This window comes from Ambystoma mexicanum, chromosome 12 (genome assembly GCF_040938575.1).
Source record: "Ambystoma mexicanum isolate Mex_15411 chromosome 12, UKY_AmexF1_1, whole genome shotgun sequence".
Classification (NCBI taxonomy): domain Eukaryota; kingdom Metazoa; phylum Chordata; class Amphibia; order Caudata; family Ambystomatidae; genus Ambystoma; species Ambystoma mexicanum.
The window spans coordinates 515,256,526-515,276,186 of NC_090936.1; the positions used below are offsets into that span (position 1 = coordinate 515,256,526).

At 46.2% G+C, this 19,661-nt stretch overlaps 1 protein-coding gene across 1 annotated transcript in view; it reads right to left on the reverse strand.

Moving 5' to 3' along the window:
* Positions 1–19,661, reverse strand: part of TMEM178B (transmembrane protein 178B) — a 987,899-nt gene that overhangs the window by 619,834 nt on the left and 348,404 nt on the right. The window contains exon 2 of the mRNA XM_069628799.1: positions 11,658–11,771. Within this exon, the coding sequence (XP_069484900.1) occupies positions 11,658–11,771 (114 nt within the window). The remainder of the gene's footprint in view (positions 1–11,657; positions 11,772–19,661) is intronic.

The window sequence follows — 19,661 nt, forward strand, 5'->3', positions numbered from 1 at the left end:
TCCCTTCAACTTGCAAGCTGTCTGAGCTTGACCCGTTCTTTATGGGTCCAACACAAATTCATGCATACAATAATATGCAGTGAACAAATGCAAAAGCCAAAACATTTGGCTTTGCCAATGCTTGTTAATAGTTCACCCAACATTTGCTCACATCAACAATCCCATGTTGGGCCCTTTGCAGTAAACTAAAATAGGGGCCTAGAAAATAAAAACAAACATTGTTTAAAATGAGCCAAATGAGGTTGAGCACTCCAAAGGATGGATGGGGTTGGGCCTTCGTGGACTGGGATGATACCTACAGGCCAGAAAGTATGAAACTTTAGCTCAGTTCCCAACAAGTCTTTTAAATATTCACCTCCACACACACCACTGGGAAAGACGTATGCGCTGAAGCACGGCCACAAACAAATAAGACTTCTGCACTCGTCCCTGAAAAAGCTGTCATCGCGTAACGGATCCATGGTCTCACGCAATGACCTCACGCCTTTCTCTGAATCAGCGCACACACACGCTGTGCGTGGACCACGGTGAAATAAACGAAATTGATCATAGTTTTTTTTAAGTCCACAATTTATCAACGCCAGAAGAATGAAAACCGGAGTTGTCACCTGTGGGAACTGAACGTGGGGCCTAGAATGTAAACACAAAACACATCAACAGGCACCCAACCCACTGAGCTGAGATGGATAGATTAAGTTTGCTAGTGACGAGCAGTCATCTGTTTACAATTACGCCTATAGACGTGAGATGCTGCAGTAAGTGTCACCGGGAGTACATTAGCTCTGCCTATATAATGTACGTGAATGTATTGTTTGGCCTACTATATTGAGGCAGCCTTGGGCTTGAAGGGAAGGGAGGAAGCACTTATCAGATGCAGCCCAAGCCAGCAGGAACTCACCCACAGGGGCCTTGATGCTCATCAGAGCTCCAGGTGAATGTGTCTCCATGCGTCTGCACTGCTGAGAAGAAAGAGGAAAGGCTAAGTCATCCTGGGACCGGTTTACCAAAGGGAAAAGCAATAATCGAATGAACCAAAGATTAACCTTAACTTCGATCTCTGCTTCCAATACTCTGATGGTGCCTGGGATCACTTACTAGACCAATAGGTTGGGTACCTAACATCTTTCTCCCACCAGCAATTCCTCCTGGTGTTGAAAGGCGTGCAGCACTCTGCAGAGGAAGGCCTAGTGCTTGTGTTTCTCCCTGCATGTTAAACTTCCTACGTCGTGTAAGTGCACTTTGCGGTCTTTGGTATTTTATTGTGCGCAGACTTCCCCGCTCTGTTTTTAACTCCTGCGGATGATGGTGTGCAAATATTGAAGGTTGTGGACGAGTCCAAAATTAGTTATTCCAGAGCTCTGTCGTACGAACTCCTGAAAACAGAAGGTGAAAAGATCAGAATATGACGTTTAGACTTTTGTATGGTGAGGAAAGGTAGATGTCTGTCTTTGTTCAACTCTGTGCTCGGCCCTGGTTACAGGGATGTCATTTGGGGGTCACCAGGGGTTGCTGCTACCCCTGAGGTCTCCCTTGCTACCCCTAAAAAACAAAAACATTTATTTTTAATATTGAAGCTCCTGGGCTGTGGCCAGCACCATGTGGCTCTTTGTTTCTGGAGTGGCTGGCTTTCTCGTTCAGGCCTCTTAAAAAACAGGGGGATCCACAAGTGTAACACTTTGAGCAGTGACCCTAAATAAGAAACAATAGCGAAAACAAATAGTTTCTCTTTCTGGAATTCTATACAATAATTGCTAGACTCAAAGGTTTATTTCCAGCACACTTCAGGGTGTGAGTCACTGATTTAGTCAGTTCTTAAACACCTCAAATTCACAATGCAGACACAGACTTCCAAAAAGCATTTAGAGTAGAATAATCATTTATTTCGGACTATGTATTTTGTTTTTCGCAAGTTGCAGTTATAGCATGTTTTTCCTGCTGTTGTCTCTGTTACGATCATCAAAAGACATTCCATCTCGGTGTCCTCTGTCACTTGACAAAATCCTTGTGCCTAAAAGCTTGTGTACAGTGTAGAAATGTTTGACCATAGCACATAAGCACATAAAGTGGCACTTGATTTCATTGTGCCACAATTAATGCTGTGTTGTAATGTGTCTATCTCGATGCAGGGACGTCATTTCACCAAAATGTTAGGGGTAGCGGACGTGACATCACATGACCCTTGGCCTCTGATTCATTTGATCCCACCCCAAGTGACATCACAGGAAAGCATAGAACATGACCTTTCACCACTTTAATGAGTGTAGCAATTATTGTATAGAATTCCAGAAAGACAAATTATTTGTTATTCCTATTCTTTCTTATTTAGGGTCACTGCTCAAAGTGTTACACTTTTAGAACACCCTGTTTTTTTTAAAGAAACCTCAACATCAATTCCAACCACCCCAGAAACAAAGAGACACATCGCACTTACCATAGCCAGGAGCTTTATGTACAAATAAAAAAAGCATATGTTATACTTTTTTTTATTTTAGCGGTAGCAAGGGAAACCACAGGGGTGGCAAGGGAAACCACAGAGGTCGCAGTTACGACCACTGGCGACCCCTATATAACGTCCCTGTCTCCATGGCATGCTGTTCAGGATGTTTGTTTGCATGTAGGAGGTAACGAGTGCCCAGAGTACTTGATGCTGTGTGAGTGCGCTGCTTTTCCTGCGCTTCTCTACATTCTTTAATACACAGTTATGAACTCTCCCAATGGTATGTATTTTGCCAACCTCTGAAGCCTGAAAAGTAGATACATGCAGGCTTGCATGTGGCCAACTTTGCACCAGACCTACAAAACTGGCCTACTCTTCAAGCTCAGTTACCAGTTTAATGGTATCCACTACAGAGTGCAATTTGCTTTCTGACTTTGAGAACATTCAGATATGTAATTGCTTATTTTACTATAGCAGGTAAGATAGCTATAGTCGGTAAAATAGCTCAGTGGGTTGAGTGCTCACTGCTGCAATGTTTGTATGATTTGCAGGCTGCAGGTTGGAATCCCGGCAAGGCCAACTCAGCTTTTCATGCTTCTGAGGTTGATAAATGAGTAGCAACACAGGTTGGATGATATTGTATGTATATTTGTTCTATATAAAGCACTTAATCGTAAGTGCTATACAATAACACATAATTATCATTTGGTCTAGGACATCTGCTTGCAATCCCAGTAATTTGGTAATATGGGCATATACACACTGATATTAATGGTACACATGGTGATCCATTCTTGTATGAAATGTATATCACATTACAGTGATATTGTAACCGTATTTTTTGTAGTGTACTTAGGAACAATGCTATATGATGCCACTTCCTGTTTTGTCAAGGGGTGAAAGGTTGTGTTCCATCACTTCCCGTGATGTCACATCAGAGTGGGGTCAAATGGCATCACTTCCAGTGATGTCATCAGAGGTCAAGGGTTGCGTGATGTCACTTCCACTTCCCCTCACATTTTCATGAAATGACTTCTCTGACTAGTTACCAGTACAGATCTGTGCCTGGTCCAAAGTCCCATGCTTCGAACACAGAGCACTTCCTTATCAGGCTCTTGGCTGTCTGTCTGAGCATCTCCATTTTTACCCACCATCCTGGACTTGTAGATCTGCTCGCCAGATTGCTCCTACAGTTAAGGGTTATCACCCGCAGAGACAGGCTATCATCTGTACTTGTTCCAGTCTTTTAGACTGCCTTGCATCGCAGATCCTGCTCTGAATATTTTTTTATTATTTTTTCTGCTCTGAAGCTTAATAACCTATTTTGCAGGCCTTCTTGGCTATTGGTGTTTACCTCTCAGGATCAGCAATTTAATTCCTGGGGCCACATTCTCAAAAAGAAATGCAAATAAAAAATTGTGCAGAGGATGTGCTTTTTTAATTTTGTTACTTTGAGAAATTATCTGGTCACCTATTTCACTAAGATAGCAAGTACATTTGTAGGCTGGATTGTCCACGGAATCGATGTGCTGGCCAGATCCGTTGCATACTCCTGGCAACCCCAACAAGGATGCAGGGAGAGCATTCCACAATGACGTGTCCTCAAAAAGCCTGTCGTTGTGAAATGTGTAAAAAAAAATTAAAAAGTATTTCTATCCCTTTTTGGAGGATTGAAATTCAAGTGAGGAAGAAGTTGCCCATACCACTGGTATCCCACTTAAACGCAATGCTTGACAGGGTCTTGAAAGTGAACATATTGGCATGCATTGTGCACCCCTATGCCTGGTCAAGTGGTTTGTAAATTTGGTATTACCAGAAATATTCCTTTCTTTTGCACAATTTTACAAATGGGGTGGCAATACATGCAAATCAGGCTTGGTCCGGAGGGTGGGGTTCCCCCGAGCAATGCCAAAGTTTAAGATTCATTCTAAACTTTCCAGCCATCACCACTTTGGTTTCGCTCTGTCACTCCGAGTGGGACGGGCATGCCCAGACGTGGGTCCCGTGCCTGCTGGGCCTAGAGACCCAAGTTATTCCTCACTGATGAGGCCTGACAAGGCTGAAACAAGTCTGGGGATGCATGTGGTCTCGTGCAGAAGGGACCCTCCATCAACACTATTGATCTAGTAAGTGTTCCCAGGCACGATCAGAGTATTGGAAGCAGAGGTCGACGTGTAAGTTTAATCATTGGTTCATTTGATTATTGCTTTTCCCTTTGGTAAACCGGTCCCAGGATGATTTAGCCTTTCCTCTTTCTTCTCAGTTGTGCCGATTTCTGGAGACACATTCACCCGGAGCTCTGATGTGACCAACTCATCACTGATGAGGCCCATCAAGGCCGAAACATGTCTGGGATGCTTGTGGTCTCGTGCAGAAGGGATGTGACCTAGCAGTTGGGGCTGGACTGCCCCTTTTGTGGTGGGACCAAGCCTGATTTGCATATGGTCTTTCTGCTTCTGTAATGGCTCGGCAGTTGAGGAACGACGGTCTGGAGGGTTGCCCTGAGCAATACTAGAGGTCAAGATTCATTCCAAGCCTTCCAGCCATCACCTCTTTGTTTTTACAAATGGAGTGGAACAGAGATTCTGAATGTATGCATCCGTGACGTGCACATTCAGATCCCCTTTGTGAAATGGGGCTTAACATTTTTTGGCACAAGTGACAAGATGCGCTCATCTCTTCAGTTCACTTTTTTGGTGATTAAAAAAAAGCATCAAGGATTTTGACCATAGAGACAATCTGCCAGATTCTCAAATGTGTTTGGCTCAAGTGATGAGATGCACTTGCAACCAAATAAAAGGAAGTGCCCTATGCATTGCCGTTTGTGCATTTAGATGTCCGAAGGCCATCTGTGCGCATTATGGATGCACACGTTCAGATGCCCTTTGCACATTTGTGAAAATGAGAGGGCATTCCTGTGCATTTCAATGCCCTTCCGAAATCAAAAAATGGGGGGCGTATTGAAATGTGTAAAAAAGAAACACATTCCCTTGCGCCTGTTTGGAACATGTGCAGGGGATGTGGGAGGCATGACATGATCAGTCCTGACCCTGTCATTTCTTTTTTTAAGTGGAACAGCAGCGGTTTGACATGGTGCTGTCACACGTGTATTTCTAGCTGCCAAACAGGGATAGCAATGTTATTTTGTTATCATTTCACAGTGACAGCATTTGTCACTGTGAAATGCTGTTCCGACACCTAAGTGGGTGCTGGGTGCCAATCGTAATTTATTGTCAGGAGAGCATTCAAGGCGGCTGGATAGCGCATCTTTTGTGCTGGTGGCCAGCCTCCCTGGAATGCACAGGTCACCTATCAGAATGAGTTCACTTGCACATTACTGGAGCAACCGCAAATAAATAAAAATGCACCCCCTGCTAGGGTGGCCAGACGTCCTGGTTCTCCCGGGACAGTCCCGGGAAATCGCCCTCCGTCCCGGGAGTTTTTTAATTTTATAGACCCCGTCCTGGGATTGGAAGGGTGGGTGGCTACGGTCCCGGTTTTTGCCGGGACCCGATTTCGAAATCTGGAAATCGGGCCCGACGCGACACTTCCTGGCCGTGAATGGGGGCATGAATGCTTTTCACGCCCCCATTTACTCCGCCTTCCCCTCCCCGGCCGCGCTCCTCCCATGAGAGAAGTGTGCCTGTGAGCACCACCCCTCACCGCAACAGGCCTGCGACATAGAAGTAGGACTACCGTTTTATTTGTGTTTACTTCAGTCCTACTTCTATGTCTATGGTCTGTCCTGTTTTTCTTTTATCTGGTCACCCTACCCCCTGCGCCTTGCACATTTACGGTAGTTTTGAGAATCTGGCCTAATTTCTTCTCTTTAATGCGCTACAAACCGTTTTCTGTACTTGCCAAGTCTGTGGCTCATTCATCTACACACTCACCAATACACCTCCCAACTACTCATTTGCATACCCTCATTTACTCACCAACTCACAGTCACCCATTCACACCCTCCGTTACCTACTCTCCTACTGATACACTCACTCATCCACTGACTCACCTACCCACTCACTCCCTCTCTTGCCCACTCATTCCTCACTGACTCAGTCACTCATGTACTCAACACACTATTTACAAATGTATTGTTGAAAGCCTGGGCGTGATGTCCATCTACCCATGTATCATCTATTAAAGTAGAAAACAGCTTGATTGGTCAGAAACATATTTTTCTAACTAGCAAAACAGGTGTCTCCCATGGCCTACTTTAGCATTATTGTTCCTCCTCAATAATTAAAATGTCAATGTAATTACATAAACTTACTGTGTTCCTGTCAACATCTGGGCATACCTCATTATTCTAGTATTTCCTTCCTGTGCTAAACCCTTTTGGGATTTAGTTGCTTATTATGAGTACTATATAGTGTGTGTATCCATGTATAAAGTGGTCAGCTGTGCAACATGGTATTCTTGATGTTGAAAGTGTCCTCAATGGAACAAGCCCTGAAGATGTTGCTAAATACCCTATGTCCTGGTGCCTCACTCCCCTTACCTGCTGAAGCTGTGAGGGCCCCTATACATGCAAGCATGGAGCACCATGTAAAAGAAATTGGACATTTACATCAATGTCCTTTCCTGACAGCTTTTGGTGGAGACATGTAAATCAGCACTATACATTTTCCCAGATTCTAGCAATGTATGGAAAAATATTGAACTCAATGGGCATAGTGTAAAATGCAAACTGTACTAACACATAACAATTGCATGCATTTGATATATTCACCTAGCAGGGCATTTACTTTTTTGCTTTTGAATCACAGCAGCTGTCCACCTTTTGTTTGTCGCCCAGATCTTCTTTGAATGGTTGCCATACATCCTTCTGTTATCTCCGTTCAATACTAGTTGCCTCAAAGTTAATATTCTCAGCAGACCTTCCTTCCCGTCCCCTTCTCACTGAAATCGCCCTTTCAGTGATCCTCTGTCAATCATGTTAGGTAAATGGTGCTGCCATCTTTTTATGTGGATTAGCTATTACGATTGACATGCCTAATGTTACATGTGAATCACAACAATGAAACTACTGCGTGTAGAAGGCCTTCTTCCACCTAACTTCAGATTTAGGTATGGATGCATGCATTCAATATTCGTATTCCGTGGCACAGCTTTTTATATATAGGCTTGATTCACAAATGTATACTCTCTATCTCTCTCCAAAACATGTGTGAGTGATCTCAGTGGAAAAGATGTCAGTGCAAAGCTGCCTGCTACGAGTCAATTTACATAATGCTAATGAACATTATGCACTCGAGCACATCAAAGTTTGCATCCCATTAGCATTAGTGAGAGGTGCACAGAATATATATTGCTTGTCTATGGCTGAATGCAGAGTGCCATCTTCCTGAGGGTGAACAACCATTTGCTTGCCACCCAGCTATTAGCACGCACGAGAGGCTGCTTTGGCGGAGGGATAAAAGGCAATATGAAATAAGGCCAGTGGCGACTACCATACCTGTGGCTTAGACCGTCCTCCCATAGGTACGCATGTTCTTTAATATATGGAGCTCCAAGTTGCCTATCTTGGTACTCTTGGGGCTTGACGCTAAACCATTTTCCATTGACCTCTTGTGCCAACCAATTCTTTTCATGATACAACAATAGTCCAGCATAGGGGTCATACTTGGGGTCAGTTTCACATGCGTTATCTCTCCTAGAGTCATGGTGGTTGCTGCTCGATACATTCCCTTCAGTCAAGTGCACATACATAAGATTCAAAGTGTAACATGATGTTCAGATAAACGATATATGGGCCTCATTACACGGTAGGAGGTAACCATGCCGCTATTAGTGGCATGGCTACTCCCTTACCGCATACCGGGTAGGCGGTATGGGGATTTACCGGGTCATTCCGACCCTGGAGGACCCAGTAAGTCCCCATTCCAAATACCATTCCCCATAGGGCTCAATGGGAATGGGGAAGGAGCTAATAACGGTACCGCAATTTGCATTACCGTTATTAGCTCTGAAGTCCCTCAGCGGGTCCTGTCCTTAACGCCTGGTCAGACCAAGCGTTAAGGACGGGACCCGCTGAGGGTCCTCGTAGTAGGGCGCTAAGGGATTACCGGCACCGGTGACCTTACCAGTGCCGGTAATCCGTTAGCGCCTGCCGTGTAATGAAGCCCACAGTGTTTAATGGCCAGGGGTGGGTTTCATGGCCCGCCTGCCCAGCAGCAAGCGCTCATGGTCATTACATGTTGGATAAGACCCTCTCCTCCAGCTATTCATGCTGTTAGCACCCTGGCTAAAAAGCCAGGGTTTTGATGGTCTTTTTTTTCCAAGGAAGAGAAATCAGCTCCATGCATATTCCCTCCAAGCAAAACTAGGAACCAACATGGCGACATGGGAGATAGCAGAAGGAGCTCTCGGCTGGGTAGTTTAGATATGTCCATGGTGGCCAGCACAATGTCCAGAGGACAGACGATGACAGCATGAAGGAAATGTAGACCCAGAGGGTAGGTAAGCGTGGCTTGAGATTTAGGGGCAATGGGGGGTAGGGTGATGGAATCTGGGCCGGGTCGAAGGAGATACAGGGATGCCCAGATAAGCATTAGGCTGGAGAGACGATGCTGGCCTACAGGATAGGCGAGACCAGCATGGGATGAAGGCTTTCATTGGGAAATATCGCCTGTGTGCCGGGTCAGCTGATTGGCTGTACCCTACTGCGGGTGCTGCTGCAGCATAATATCCGTGTAATGCTGCAGTTATGACAGTGCAACTGGCGCATTATCGCCCTCTGGTTGTGAGATGTCAACTGCCCAAAGATGTTAAAATCCTATAGATATGAGATCAGTGAACACTTGCTAACAGGTATTGAAGCTCTGAGCAGATGGTTGCAGCCCTTGGTTACCCCTCGTGCGCTCAGAGGAATAGGGCCCAGGTGAATTACATGACAAACACAATTTCCCAAAGACAACCATCCTGCCCCCTCCCATATCTTCCAGACCTGTCCTGTTGAACTAACACCTATCCTGTTCATCCAGCCCATCCTGTGCTCCAATGTCTCACTTCCTCTCCGAGCCCATACCTTCCCATCCTATTATCAGACGCATGCTGAAGGCACTCCACGCAGCCCCCAAAAATACCTAATTTCACAGACTTTTCTCCTGCCACCCCGCTCCAAACTCCTTGAGTTGCCTTTAATTGAATCATCCACTACCACGAGGTATGTTACCGTCTGCAGTTCGTAATACGGGCTTTCATAGCCTTCATGATTAAAGTCTGCACGTTGTGCAGTTTTGTTCTAATTCGACCAATTACACATGCATAGACATATTCAAGGAAGACACTTTAGTTAAAGTGCTGTTAAGGTGACTAAGTATAAAGCTTGAAATTCAGCGCATTGGGAAACACAAGACTGGCTTAACTCAGCGCGTTCCCATTGATCTCCCTCATAATGGCATTTCCCCCATAGTGCCATTTTGGGTGGCATTGTGAATCCATACTCTTATAATATGGAACGTGCTGAGTTAAGCCGGTCCTAACTTTTCCCAATGCACTGAATTTCAAGGGATTTGTTGCGCTATGTTTCGTCACCTTAACTACACGTTAACTACAGTGTTTTCCTTGAATTTGAAGGGTTTTGTTATACCATAGTTTTTCTGCGCCTTCGGCCGTGCCCACTGGATTTTTTTCGGCGCCACTGACCAAGGCTATGAATAGACGTGGAACCATCCAATTTGGATCTACGAGCCGGCGACCAAGTGAAAGTGCTCTCTCATACATGGAACTTTATAACCACTGACCACCACTCTTGCTTCCCCGCATCCTCATTCTCCTTGATGTCCTTGCACTTTCTGCAACTGTAACTCATCCCTCCCTCCTACAAACCTGTTTCTCCCTTTGATTCAGAGACTCTTTGCTTGACTGGGTGGTTTTCTGGCCTCCCAACACTCTGACAGCTCCTTTTCCATCTCATGGAACTCTCCCACTTCCTCAGCCACACTCTTTCCAATGGGTGGCTCTCAGGGACCAGTCCTTGGCACCCGGCTTTTTACTCATCCTTTTACAAACGCAAAAATAGTATGCTAAAGTTACACCTCTTGTATTCATGCGCCACAGTTTCAAAAAAATAAGATCTCCACTCAGTAGGATTATGATTATAAAGTGCTATATTTATGTGAACAGGTGCCCTTTTACGATAACACGTGTCTCAACGGTCTCAGCAGCATTTTTCAAATCAGGGCCAATGGTAGTGTTTTGTAAATTTGGAACGTCGCCTTTCAGCAAGTCCGCGGACAGTTTCGTACGGTGCGGACAAAATGCTCAATAGAGGCAGGGATTGATCCCATGACATATTTAAACTTGCTGAAAGGAACACAGAATAGAGGCTTTTGAGGGACCGCTTATTTGATCTTCTTCTGCCTTGTCGTCTCGTGCAGAAGAACATTTTTATAAGAAGACTTCATTAAACCTGATCATTTTAAAGAACTCTTAGGAATGTTCCTCTGATTGACCAGCTCTGATATAAGCAAACATACCTGGGTCTACACCACGGTCGCCTAGACAGAGTGGGAGGTCCACCGGTAATATGGTATCCAGAGAGTGGTGGGCCTTGACTATCACCTACTACACAGCATGGCATAGACAGAGGTTTCCCAGCATACACTGCGACACTCCAGTTGGAGAATTATCCAAGGATATCATGTCAACATGCATGTCAGCACCTAAATGAGATACACTGTGGCACCTACAGGGCAGAGAAATGTTAGCATACAGAGCAGGGCAGAGAAATGTTAGCAACAGAGCAGTACCCACTTCAGCATACACTGTGGCCCCCACAGGGCAGAGAAATGTTGGCATACAGAGCAGTACCCATCTCAGCATACACCGTGGCACCCACGGGGCAGAGACATGTTGGCATACAGAGCAGTACCCATCTCAGCATACACTGTGGCACCCACGGGGCAGAGACATGTTGGCATACAGAGCAGTACCCACCTCAGCATACACTGTGGCACCCACGGGGCAGAGACATGTTGGCATACAGAGCAGTACCCATCTCAGCATACACTGTGGCACCCACGGGGCAGAGACATGTTGGCATACAGAGCAATACCCAGGGGCTAGAAGCAACTCAACGTGCATCCAGGCAAAGGTCAAGGATAAGTCCAGGAAACCTGTATCTCTCAATCTCCACCAGGGCAGATTCTCATACTCACTAACCACAGAAGCGGAAGTCTAATGGCAGGACAGAGAGAAGCAATGTGAGACTTACGCAGGGCATGCCACTCGTCCTGGCGGATGGTCTTGGTGATGTTGTAGGTAAGGTTCTTGGGAATGGTGGCAGACGAGTAATGGTACTTAATGTAAACACATTGCTCAATTTCCCCTACAAGAGACAGAGAGAAGGAAAAATGCAGACATGACTCACATTGTAGTACATTACATTTTCACTCACAAAAGACATTTTACATAATATAATGATGTGTTATATATATAGCGCCTTAATCGAAAGCACTTTACAGAGCACATATTTACATACAATATCACCCAACCGAAATTGGTACTCATTTCGCGACCTCGTAAGGTTGAAAGGCTGAGTTGGCCATGCCGGGTTTCGAACCTGCGACCTGCAGATCACGCTCAGATCACAGCAGCGAGCGCTCAACCCTACTGAGCTATCTTACCGGTTATGATGTGATAAGTCATTTAAAACGCGCCTGTACACAAGTGTTTCTACAGGTAGGGATTAACAGAGCAGCCTTAGAGACACTTCCACCAGACACATTAAAGACCTGGATCAAATCCCTGTGGAAAAGCATGGGAGATCCTGTGGGAAAACACAGCAGACCATGCTTTGTCAGTGACCATAAATGTGTGAGTCTTTGCAAAGTCCAAGAACAGAATGAGCATAGAGACGACACTACAGCCATAAGACACAATAAAACGCATTTATTTGGTTGAGTTTATTTGCCTGAACCAGCAGTCTCAAGAAATAATAACAGTTACTCCACATTTGCGTGTCAAGTGTTAGCAGTCGATGTTTTATTGATTTGTTTAATCTACCTTTGAAGCTGTACCAACGCATGTTTCATGGCCTTGGCGCTTTTTCAGGGCATTTCATATGTTAAATATGATATCCACAAAAAATACAAAAAAATATAAATATCACATTGAGGCAAGTTCTATGATATGACATCATAGATTCCCAAGGTATATGAAATGTTCTCACGCTTAGCTATGCTTATTTTAGTACGCTTTCGTAATCTGAGTACATATGTTCCCGCCTTGTTTCCAATCTCGCGTATTGTTTCATGGATTCGGGAATCAGCGGGCAGCCCAAAGCAGCAAACTTAACTCACATAGTGGTGATCTTATATGTATTATCAAAAATGTAATAGTGAATGGTGTCATTAAACTACCAATGCATAATAACATGCCTACGGGTTTTTAGTGTACAGAAACGTATCTTAAAGTGTAGCTGATTGCTGTATTGCATGCCTATTGTTTTCATATTGCTATCTTTTGTCATTCCATTTTATTTTCAGTTTATAGGTGGTTTACTTTATAGCAGCTTTAAGTCAGTATCGTTCTAAGGTACAATATAAAAATATCATCCAATGTACAATAACCTAACAATTTGAACTGCTCTTCGGTGAGTCTAATTCATTAGTATGTATGTTAGATAAGAAATCCTGCCTAATCCCTGGGGTGCGTAATCTTCTGTTTCACTGATGCAGTTGTGTGCATGCCATGTCCTGGCGGTATAAAACATGCATGATGTTGTTTTATAGTGGCCGTTATTCCCTGTTGTTGGGTGGCACAAAGGAAGTAACCCCCAACCTGGAAGTTATAAACCAGAGACAGGCTCATTTAGAACAACACATACTACGATGCCCGTGGGCCGACAGGTGCTATACAAAACCAAATAAATAAATAAATAAATAAATACTGGTGTTGCCGCGCCACTGGCCCTTTCTTCGTTTCCATACTTCTGTTGCTCACTAAATACTTTTTCTCTATAGAGCTAGCCCGACGGCTGTACTGGAGTTATGGACCTTGAAAACGGTTTTAAAGGCCTGAGCGCAACCCAGGCATTTAACTAGGTTAACAGGCCTATAACTCCCAGTATGCCCCATGGGTGAGGTCTATAAAGCTATCATCACCAAGTGAAATTTGAAGTTTAGGAGGGCAAAAAATAGGCAGTCTCCCTGGAGTGGTTGCTGGGAACTGGCTAGTTCCCAGGAACCAGTTAGAAACGTGATGTGGAGGGATGGGGCTTATAAAACAGCTGCGTCACGTCTGCCAGGTGTGGCCGGGAAGGTAATGGAGGCAGTCTGGAAGAGGTGCGGCGTTGGTAGGAGAAGCAGGGCCACGTCTGGCTCAGCAAAGTATGGTCCAGCAGGGGGCAGAGTAATCTGTTCCAAACCCACTAAGGTACGGAGCGGGGGCTAGGGGGCGAGGGATTTCTGGTGCATGGCCCACATTGGTGAGGTGATGCCCGGGCTAAAAGGGGAGTGGTGCTTGCGGCGGGGCTGTCTGTGTGATGACAGAGAGCGATGCACTGACAGCCCGCTGTGCTGCATTGAGATCCCTGACGGCAGAGGGGCTGTCATCGTGCCGCTCCCTTGATGGGATGGAGCACTGCACTAAGAGGCCTGCTGGTGGTGGCGACTGGGGGGGGTCACGTGGCTCCTCCGTTTATTGGCCGATTTCAAGGCCTTTTACTGTGCTTGCAAGACACAGGGTCTCATTACAAGTGAGGCGGTAAGTGGTTAACGGCGCCGGTAAAGGTGCCGGCGCCGTTAACCCCGTACCACCTCATTACGAGGTCCCCTCGCGGACCCGCTCTGGACGTCTGGTCAGACCAGACATCCTTTGTGGGTCCCGCGACGGGACCAGCATGCTAACAACGGACCCGTCATTAACAGGCCCGTTGTTAGCATGCTCCCCATTCCCAATGAGCCCTATGGGGGCTCAAATGGGAATGGGGATGGTCCGGGTTCCCTGAATGGGGAAATACCGGGCCCTCCAAAGTCGGAATGGCCCGGTATTTCCCCATTCAGGGACCACGGACCCGGACCCGAGTTAGGAGGCAGCCGCTGCCTCCAAACTCGTAATGAGGCCCATGTTGATTTACAAACAATAACCACTTCAAAACATGGGGAACAAAAAAAGGGAGGGGCATTTCCGGTGACATTCACTGATAAGTCTGGCAGCCACATTCCAGATCGTGATTAAAGAAGAACAAACGAGAGGAGTAGGGGCAGGATATGGGGAAGGTCAGGGAACATTTAGAGCTTAGCCCGGTGGTCAAATGCCGGTAACTGAAATGGGCCAGGAGAGCAGGCGAGATAGGGGAGGTTAAGGGCATTAACAGATACGCTATTGGGCTGCCTTCTCGATTTATGATATGATACGTTATTTATAACGCGCTTAATAACCAGAGATTTCTAAGGGCAGACGCGGGAATCTAACCTATGGTGTGCCGTGTCGTTTTGTTTCCAAGGTGAGCACGTTGCCCCTGAGCTATCCTCCCCGAGACGAGGATGAGAAGGGAGAAGGTGCAAGTTGGACGGTCTTGGAACATTCACAGCTAAGCCGAGGCTACATTTGAGACCCTTGAAGAGAAAGGAGACAAGGTGGAATAGGTTCAAGATAAAGGAAATCAGAGGACATTTAGAACTTAGCCTGGGGGCCACATTCCTGATCCTCATGGGTGAGAACAGGGGTAGCACAGAAAGGAAGACTAGGAAGAGGGGGGAGAGTGGGTAGGTGGGTCACATGTAAACTAGAGACAGGAAGCAAAGCACATGATGGCTAGCTTTGCTCGATGACTAATAAATGACACCTATAAATACCAATAATTGAAGTCAAGAATACTTGTACAAGAATGAATGTTTTTACAATAAATGTACTATTCACATCAAATTGTTTCAAATCAAGAACACACCACAAATTGATTGCTTATGGAGTGGCGTCAAGTACATCTAAAAGCCCCCATCAAACTACATCTCAGTCTGCTCCTTCACTGGGTCTTCCAGAGTGAATGGATCTCCCAGGCCAAACAGGTACAGTGGGGGTACCCTTCCCAACTGCTCTTTTGAAGAAACAAAAAGGGATTGCGAAGCCATGACACACCTCTTGCAGTTGACCTATCCTGGCACCAGGGGCGAAGCCGTCTTTCAAACCCAGCCCTCCCTCCAACTCCCAGCCACGAAGCAACGAAATAATCAATGCTTCTCTGCAAGAGGATCATCTTCCTCAATGGCGCGGTTCATCTGGTCATGTGACCTGCTGCCAGTCAGTCATGATGTTGTGGAGAGACATTGTAGGGTCAATGCTGTAAAGGGCATAGGGTAGGCGTGTGAGGTTGGAAGCCTGAGTTAACGTGCAGGAGGGCCGATACCAGTTACAGATTACAGTTACAATATGGCTGATGCCAGTCCACTGATCAGGCGGGAGGAGAGGGCAAACCTGTCCTATGAATCGGGGTCGAGGTCAGTGCTGGAGAGGTTTAGGAGCATGGCAAATAGTTGGGATGTGGTCCCCCAATCGGTACAAAAGAATAGGGAGTTGGGGGCCGCCCAGGAACAGCAGTTACAAAGGTTACCCAAGGGAAGGGACAGGGAGACTGTGCTGAACTACAAGCGAAGCACAAAGATATCACACAGGTGATGAAGATAGGGAGGGATCAGAGACCCTCAGATTTTGCAGGCATGCGTACACAAACATTTAAGCAGGCCACAATATGGCGGCTGTTGCCAGATAACATAATGAGGGCGGTGGAAGGGAAGGTGGATGTGGAGGAAACGTTAAGGTTCGCCCAGGGTTGGGTGTTCATTCTGAATGCACCTGATGACACGTGGCTGAGAGTGAAAAAAGCAGTGACGGTGAGGCAGTGCAAGGAGTGGGCAGAGGGAGAACACTCAGAGGACCCGGATTGTGAGGTGCTAGCTCCAGCGCCTGTGCAGATTGGCGTTAATGACACAGAACACTGTGGGGGTGGCTCTACATATTTCTGAGTAAGGGAAGGAAAAGGGAGGAGACACAGGCTGGGTGGGTACTGGGGGAGGCAACTGTGTGCAACAGGGGTTGGGAGGACATTCTGGAAAAAAAGGTATGCAATCACAGATGGCCACTACTAAGAGTACCACCCACATTCTGACACACACAGAGTCTTGACAGCATGGTGGAAACACATCTGGACAGAAGGGTAACACATTAACTGGATTTTGGAAGGACGGGTGACTGTGCATTGTGCACCTTACACAGTGCTGTGAACAAATTACCCCGTGGAGGGGGTAGTGTCAGGCGAACTACATGAATGCATGTATGTCAGAGACTGTCAAAACACAAAAGGACATTTTCAGGGAAAGTGCACCAGAGAAGGGCATTGACCGTCCCAAACATAAAGAAGGTGGTCAGTGGCACCATGACTCAATACTGTTTGGGGGGGGGGGAAGAGGAAGCACAGTATGGTGAATTACAATCAGTGGTGTTGGCTCTGAGAAGAATGAAGATAATTCCATTGGAGCAAGAGTGGCCCAGGACACCTAAAAATGACCTAGAGCCGCAGCCAATGGCATCCATAGAAGATAATGCATGGATGTGGCGGAGGGCCCACAGCTTGAACTGATGACGATAATCCTAAAGAAGGGTAAGAAGAAAATGTGAACGGCTCCGGGCAGACCGGAAAAGGGGAGGATGAACAAATAATGCAATATATCAATGGCGAGAAGGAGCAAGACAACGGGTATCGGTTCCTGACAGAGATGGCCCGGTGGCCCATGGCCAAAGAGGACTGGAAGGAGCACATAGACAATTGTGTGGCTCATTGGAAGAAAAAAAGAAAGAGGAGCCGAAGAAGGAGCTGCTCAAACAGCTGGATGTGAAAGGCACACAGTGGGGGGATTGGCTGCTGTTTGTTCTCCATGGCTTACAAATGAGAGAGCAGTCAGCAACCAAGTATTCACCATGCGAGATGCCAAGCACTGACAGGTTGTTGCTGACACTGACTGCGGGTGCACCTAGCGACTGGGAGGTACTGGAGGCTGACTATACACTGGAATATAAGACAAAAATTGACTTGGACACTGCACACAAACATAAGAGACACATGAAGGAGGTGGTGCTGGATTTTAGAGTAACAGGGATGCTCAGAGCTAGAAAGGGAGGGATATGTAGTTATGCCTGTTTTTGTTGTTTAAGATGCACCTTAGATAATGATTGATGATGATAGTGGGGAGTGTCTATGCAGTGCAATGCAGGAATGAATGGCTTTGCCTTGTTTTGATAATGTTGTTTATTTGTTTGCTTCCTTATCGAGTATGTGTATATCAGAATTGTTTTATTGCAGTGTGCTTTATGGAGAAGTAGTGCAAGGCTTTGGACAGCAATTATAGTGGTTCATGGATAAAATGAGAAGAAAAATAAATTGGACATGTTACCGACTCTGATACTGTATTTTCTTTGGTCTCTTTGTGGCACATTGGATGCAATGAGACCGGATTACAGACTGGCCTAAAGCTGAACCCCCCATGCCAAGCGAGGTTGCAGAGCAGAGCTCAGCTGTGGAATGTGGGATGCCTTAGGCTGCCCAGACCAGATCAAGCTCGCCCTATGAAGAAACAGCTGATGACACTGCTGGCTCAAACCCCTAGCCCAAAGGCTGCCTCACAGGTATGACAGTGAAAGCCTTTCGCAACTGCTGGCTATAATCCGAAATAGATCTGACATGCATTATAAGTGCTGTTTTATGAGTGGAGAATGGATTTAGCCCCTTTGTTTGTGTATAAGGATGAGTGGGGCCTGGGGGGGAGGCAGTAAGCCGCCCTCCCATGCACTGGTGTGTTTTGCATTACAGCCCATTTCTCTCTACGTCTGGTCTCCTGTGCATTATTTGTGTCTGTGTGGCCTGGAGTGTGTTGTGGGGGAGCAGGACAAGCCTGCAACAGTCCGCCAGGGCCTTCTGGTTCGAGGAGGGTGGAGCTGCATGGCAAGAAGATTTCAATTGAGACTGATTGCTATGAAGTGCAGGCTCAATCACACTCACCCCGACAATGGCAATTAAAGGGGCCCAGACACTGAACTCCAACCTTTAGCCGGTGGAGGAGACAATTCCACCAAGAGAGGCAAGAATTTGACTGCTGCATAGAGTGACCTTCACTCTCATATCCTAAACATGTCTCCCCACATTCCCTATACGAGGTTAAGCCGTCCAGGGTTATCCAACTCCAGGCCTCGAGGGCTGGGATTCTGACGGGTATTCAGGAAATCGCTCATTAACATTCATGAGAAAAAATATGCAACATTTAGGGCCTCATTACACGGACGGCGGTGGACCGGGGTGCTATTAGCACCTCGGTCCATGCCGGTAAAATACCGGCACCGCCTTGGTGGAAAGGGGAATTACCGCCCTATTCCAAGGTTGGTGGGGCGGTAATTCCCCCTTCCCCCATTGCCCTTCCCCATTCCCATTTTTGCCCCATAGGGCATAATGGGAATGGCAAAGGTGCTGATTACGGCACCGCAAATTGCGGTACCGTAATTAGCTCCCTGGTCCCTTTGCGGGTTGTTTTATAACGCCTGCAAAAAGCAGGCGTTAAATTCTCCAACCCGCAAAGGGACCTCGTAGTAAGGTGGTAAGGGTTAAAGGTCACCGGTACCATTAACAGTGACCGTTAACCCTTACCGCCGTCCGTGTAATGAGGCCCACAGAATCATTGTATGCAAATTCATCTCATGAGTATTATTGAGGGGTATCCGGAAAATCCAACATGGATCCGGCCCCTGAGGCATGAAGTTGGACAACCCACCTGCCCTGCCCCCAATAGGTGTTTGATCATATCCCAGGTCATGTGCCAGTCACAATATCCTGTCTGTATGTGATGAAGTATGCCCCACCAATGCCCATTAGCGACCATGGATTTATGGACAGATTCATTCTTAAGCCCCTATATTCCAGCGTCCTTCCTTCATACTATATCCCTATGTCCATATTCTTTGATTTCAGCACCTTACAAAGGAAATGGAAGTGACATCACAAATAGAATTCCACTTTATTAATGATCCAGCACTGTCGGGTTTGCTCAGATTTAAACGTTTCTAAAATATACTCAATCTTCAGTGAATGCTGGTAGCATGATTAGTTTGATGGCCTCTGCAAAGGGGTGGAAACAAAATAAGATTTGAGCTTTTTTTGACTCCCATTTGAAAAAAAGTCAATATTTTTCACTGGAACCAGAAACACCATCTGAGCCAGCTCTGTCACTGTACC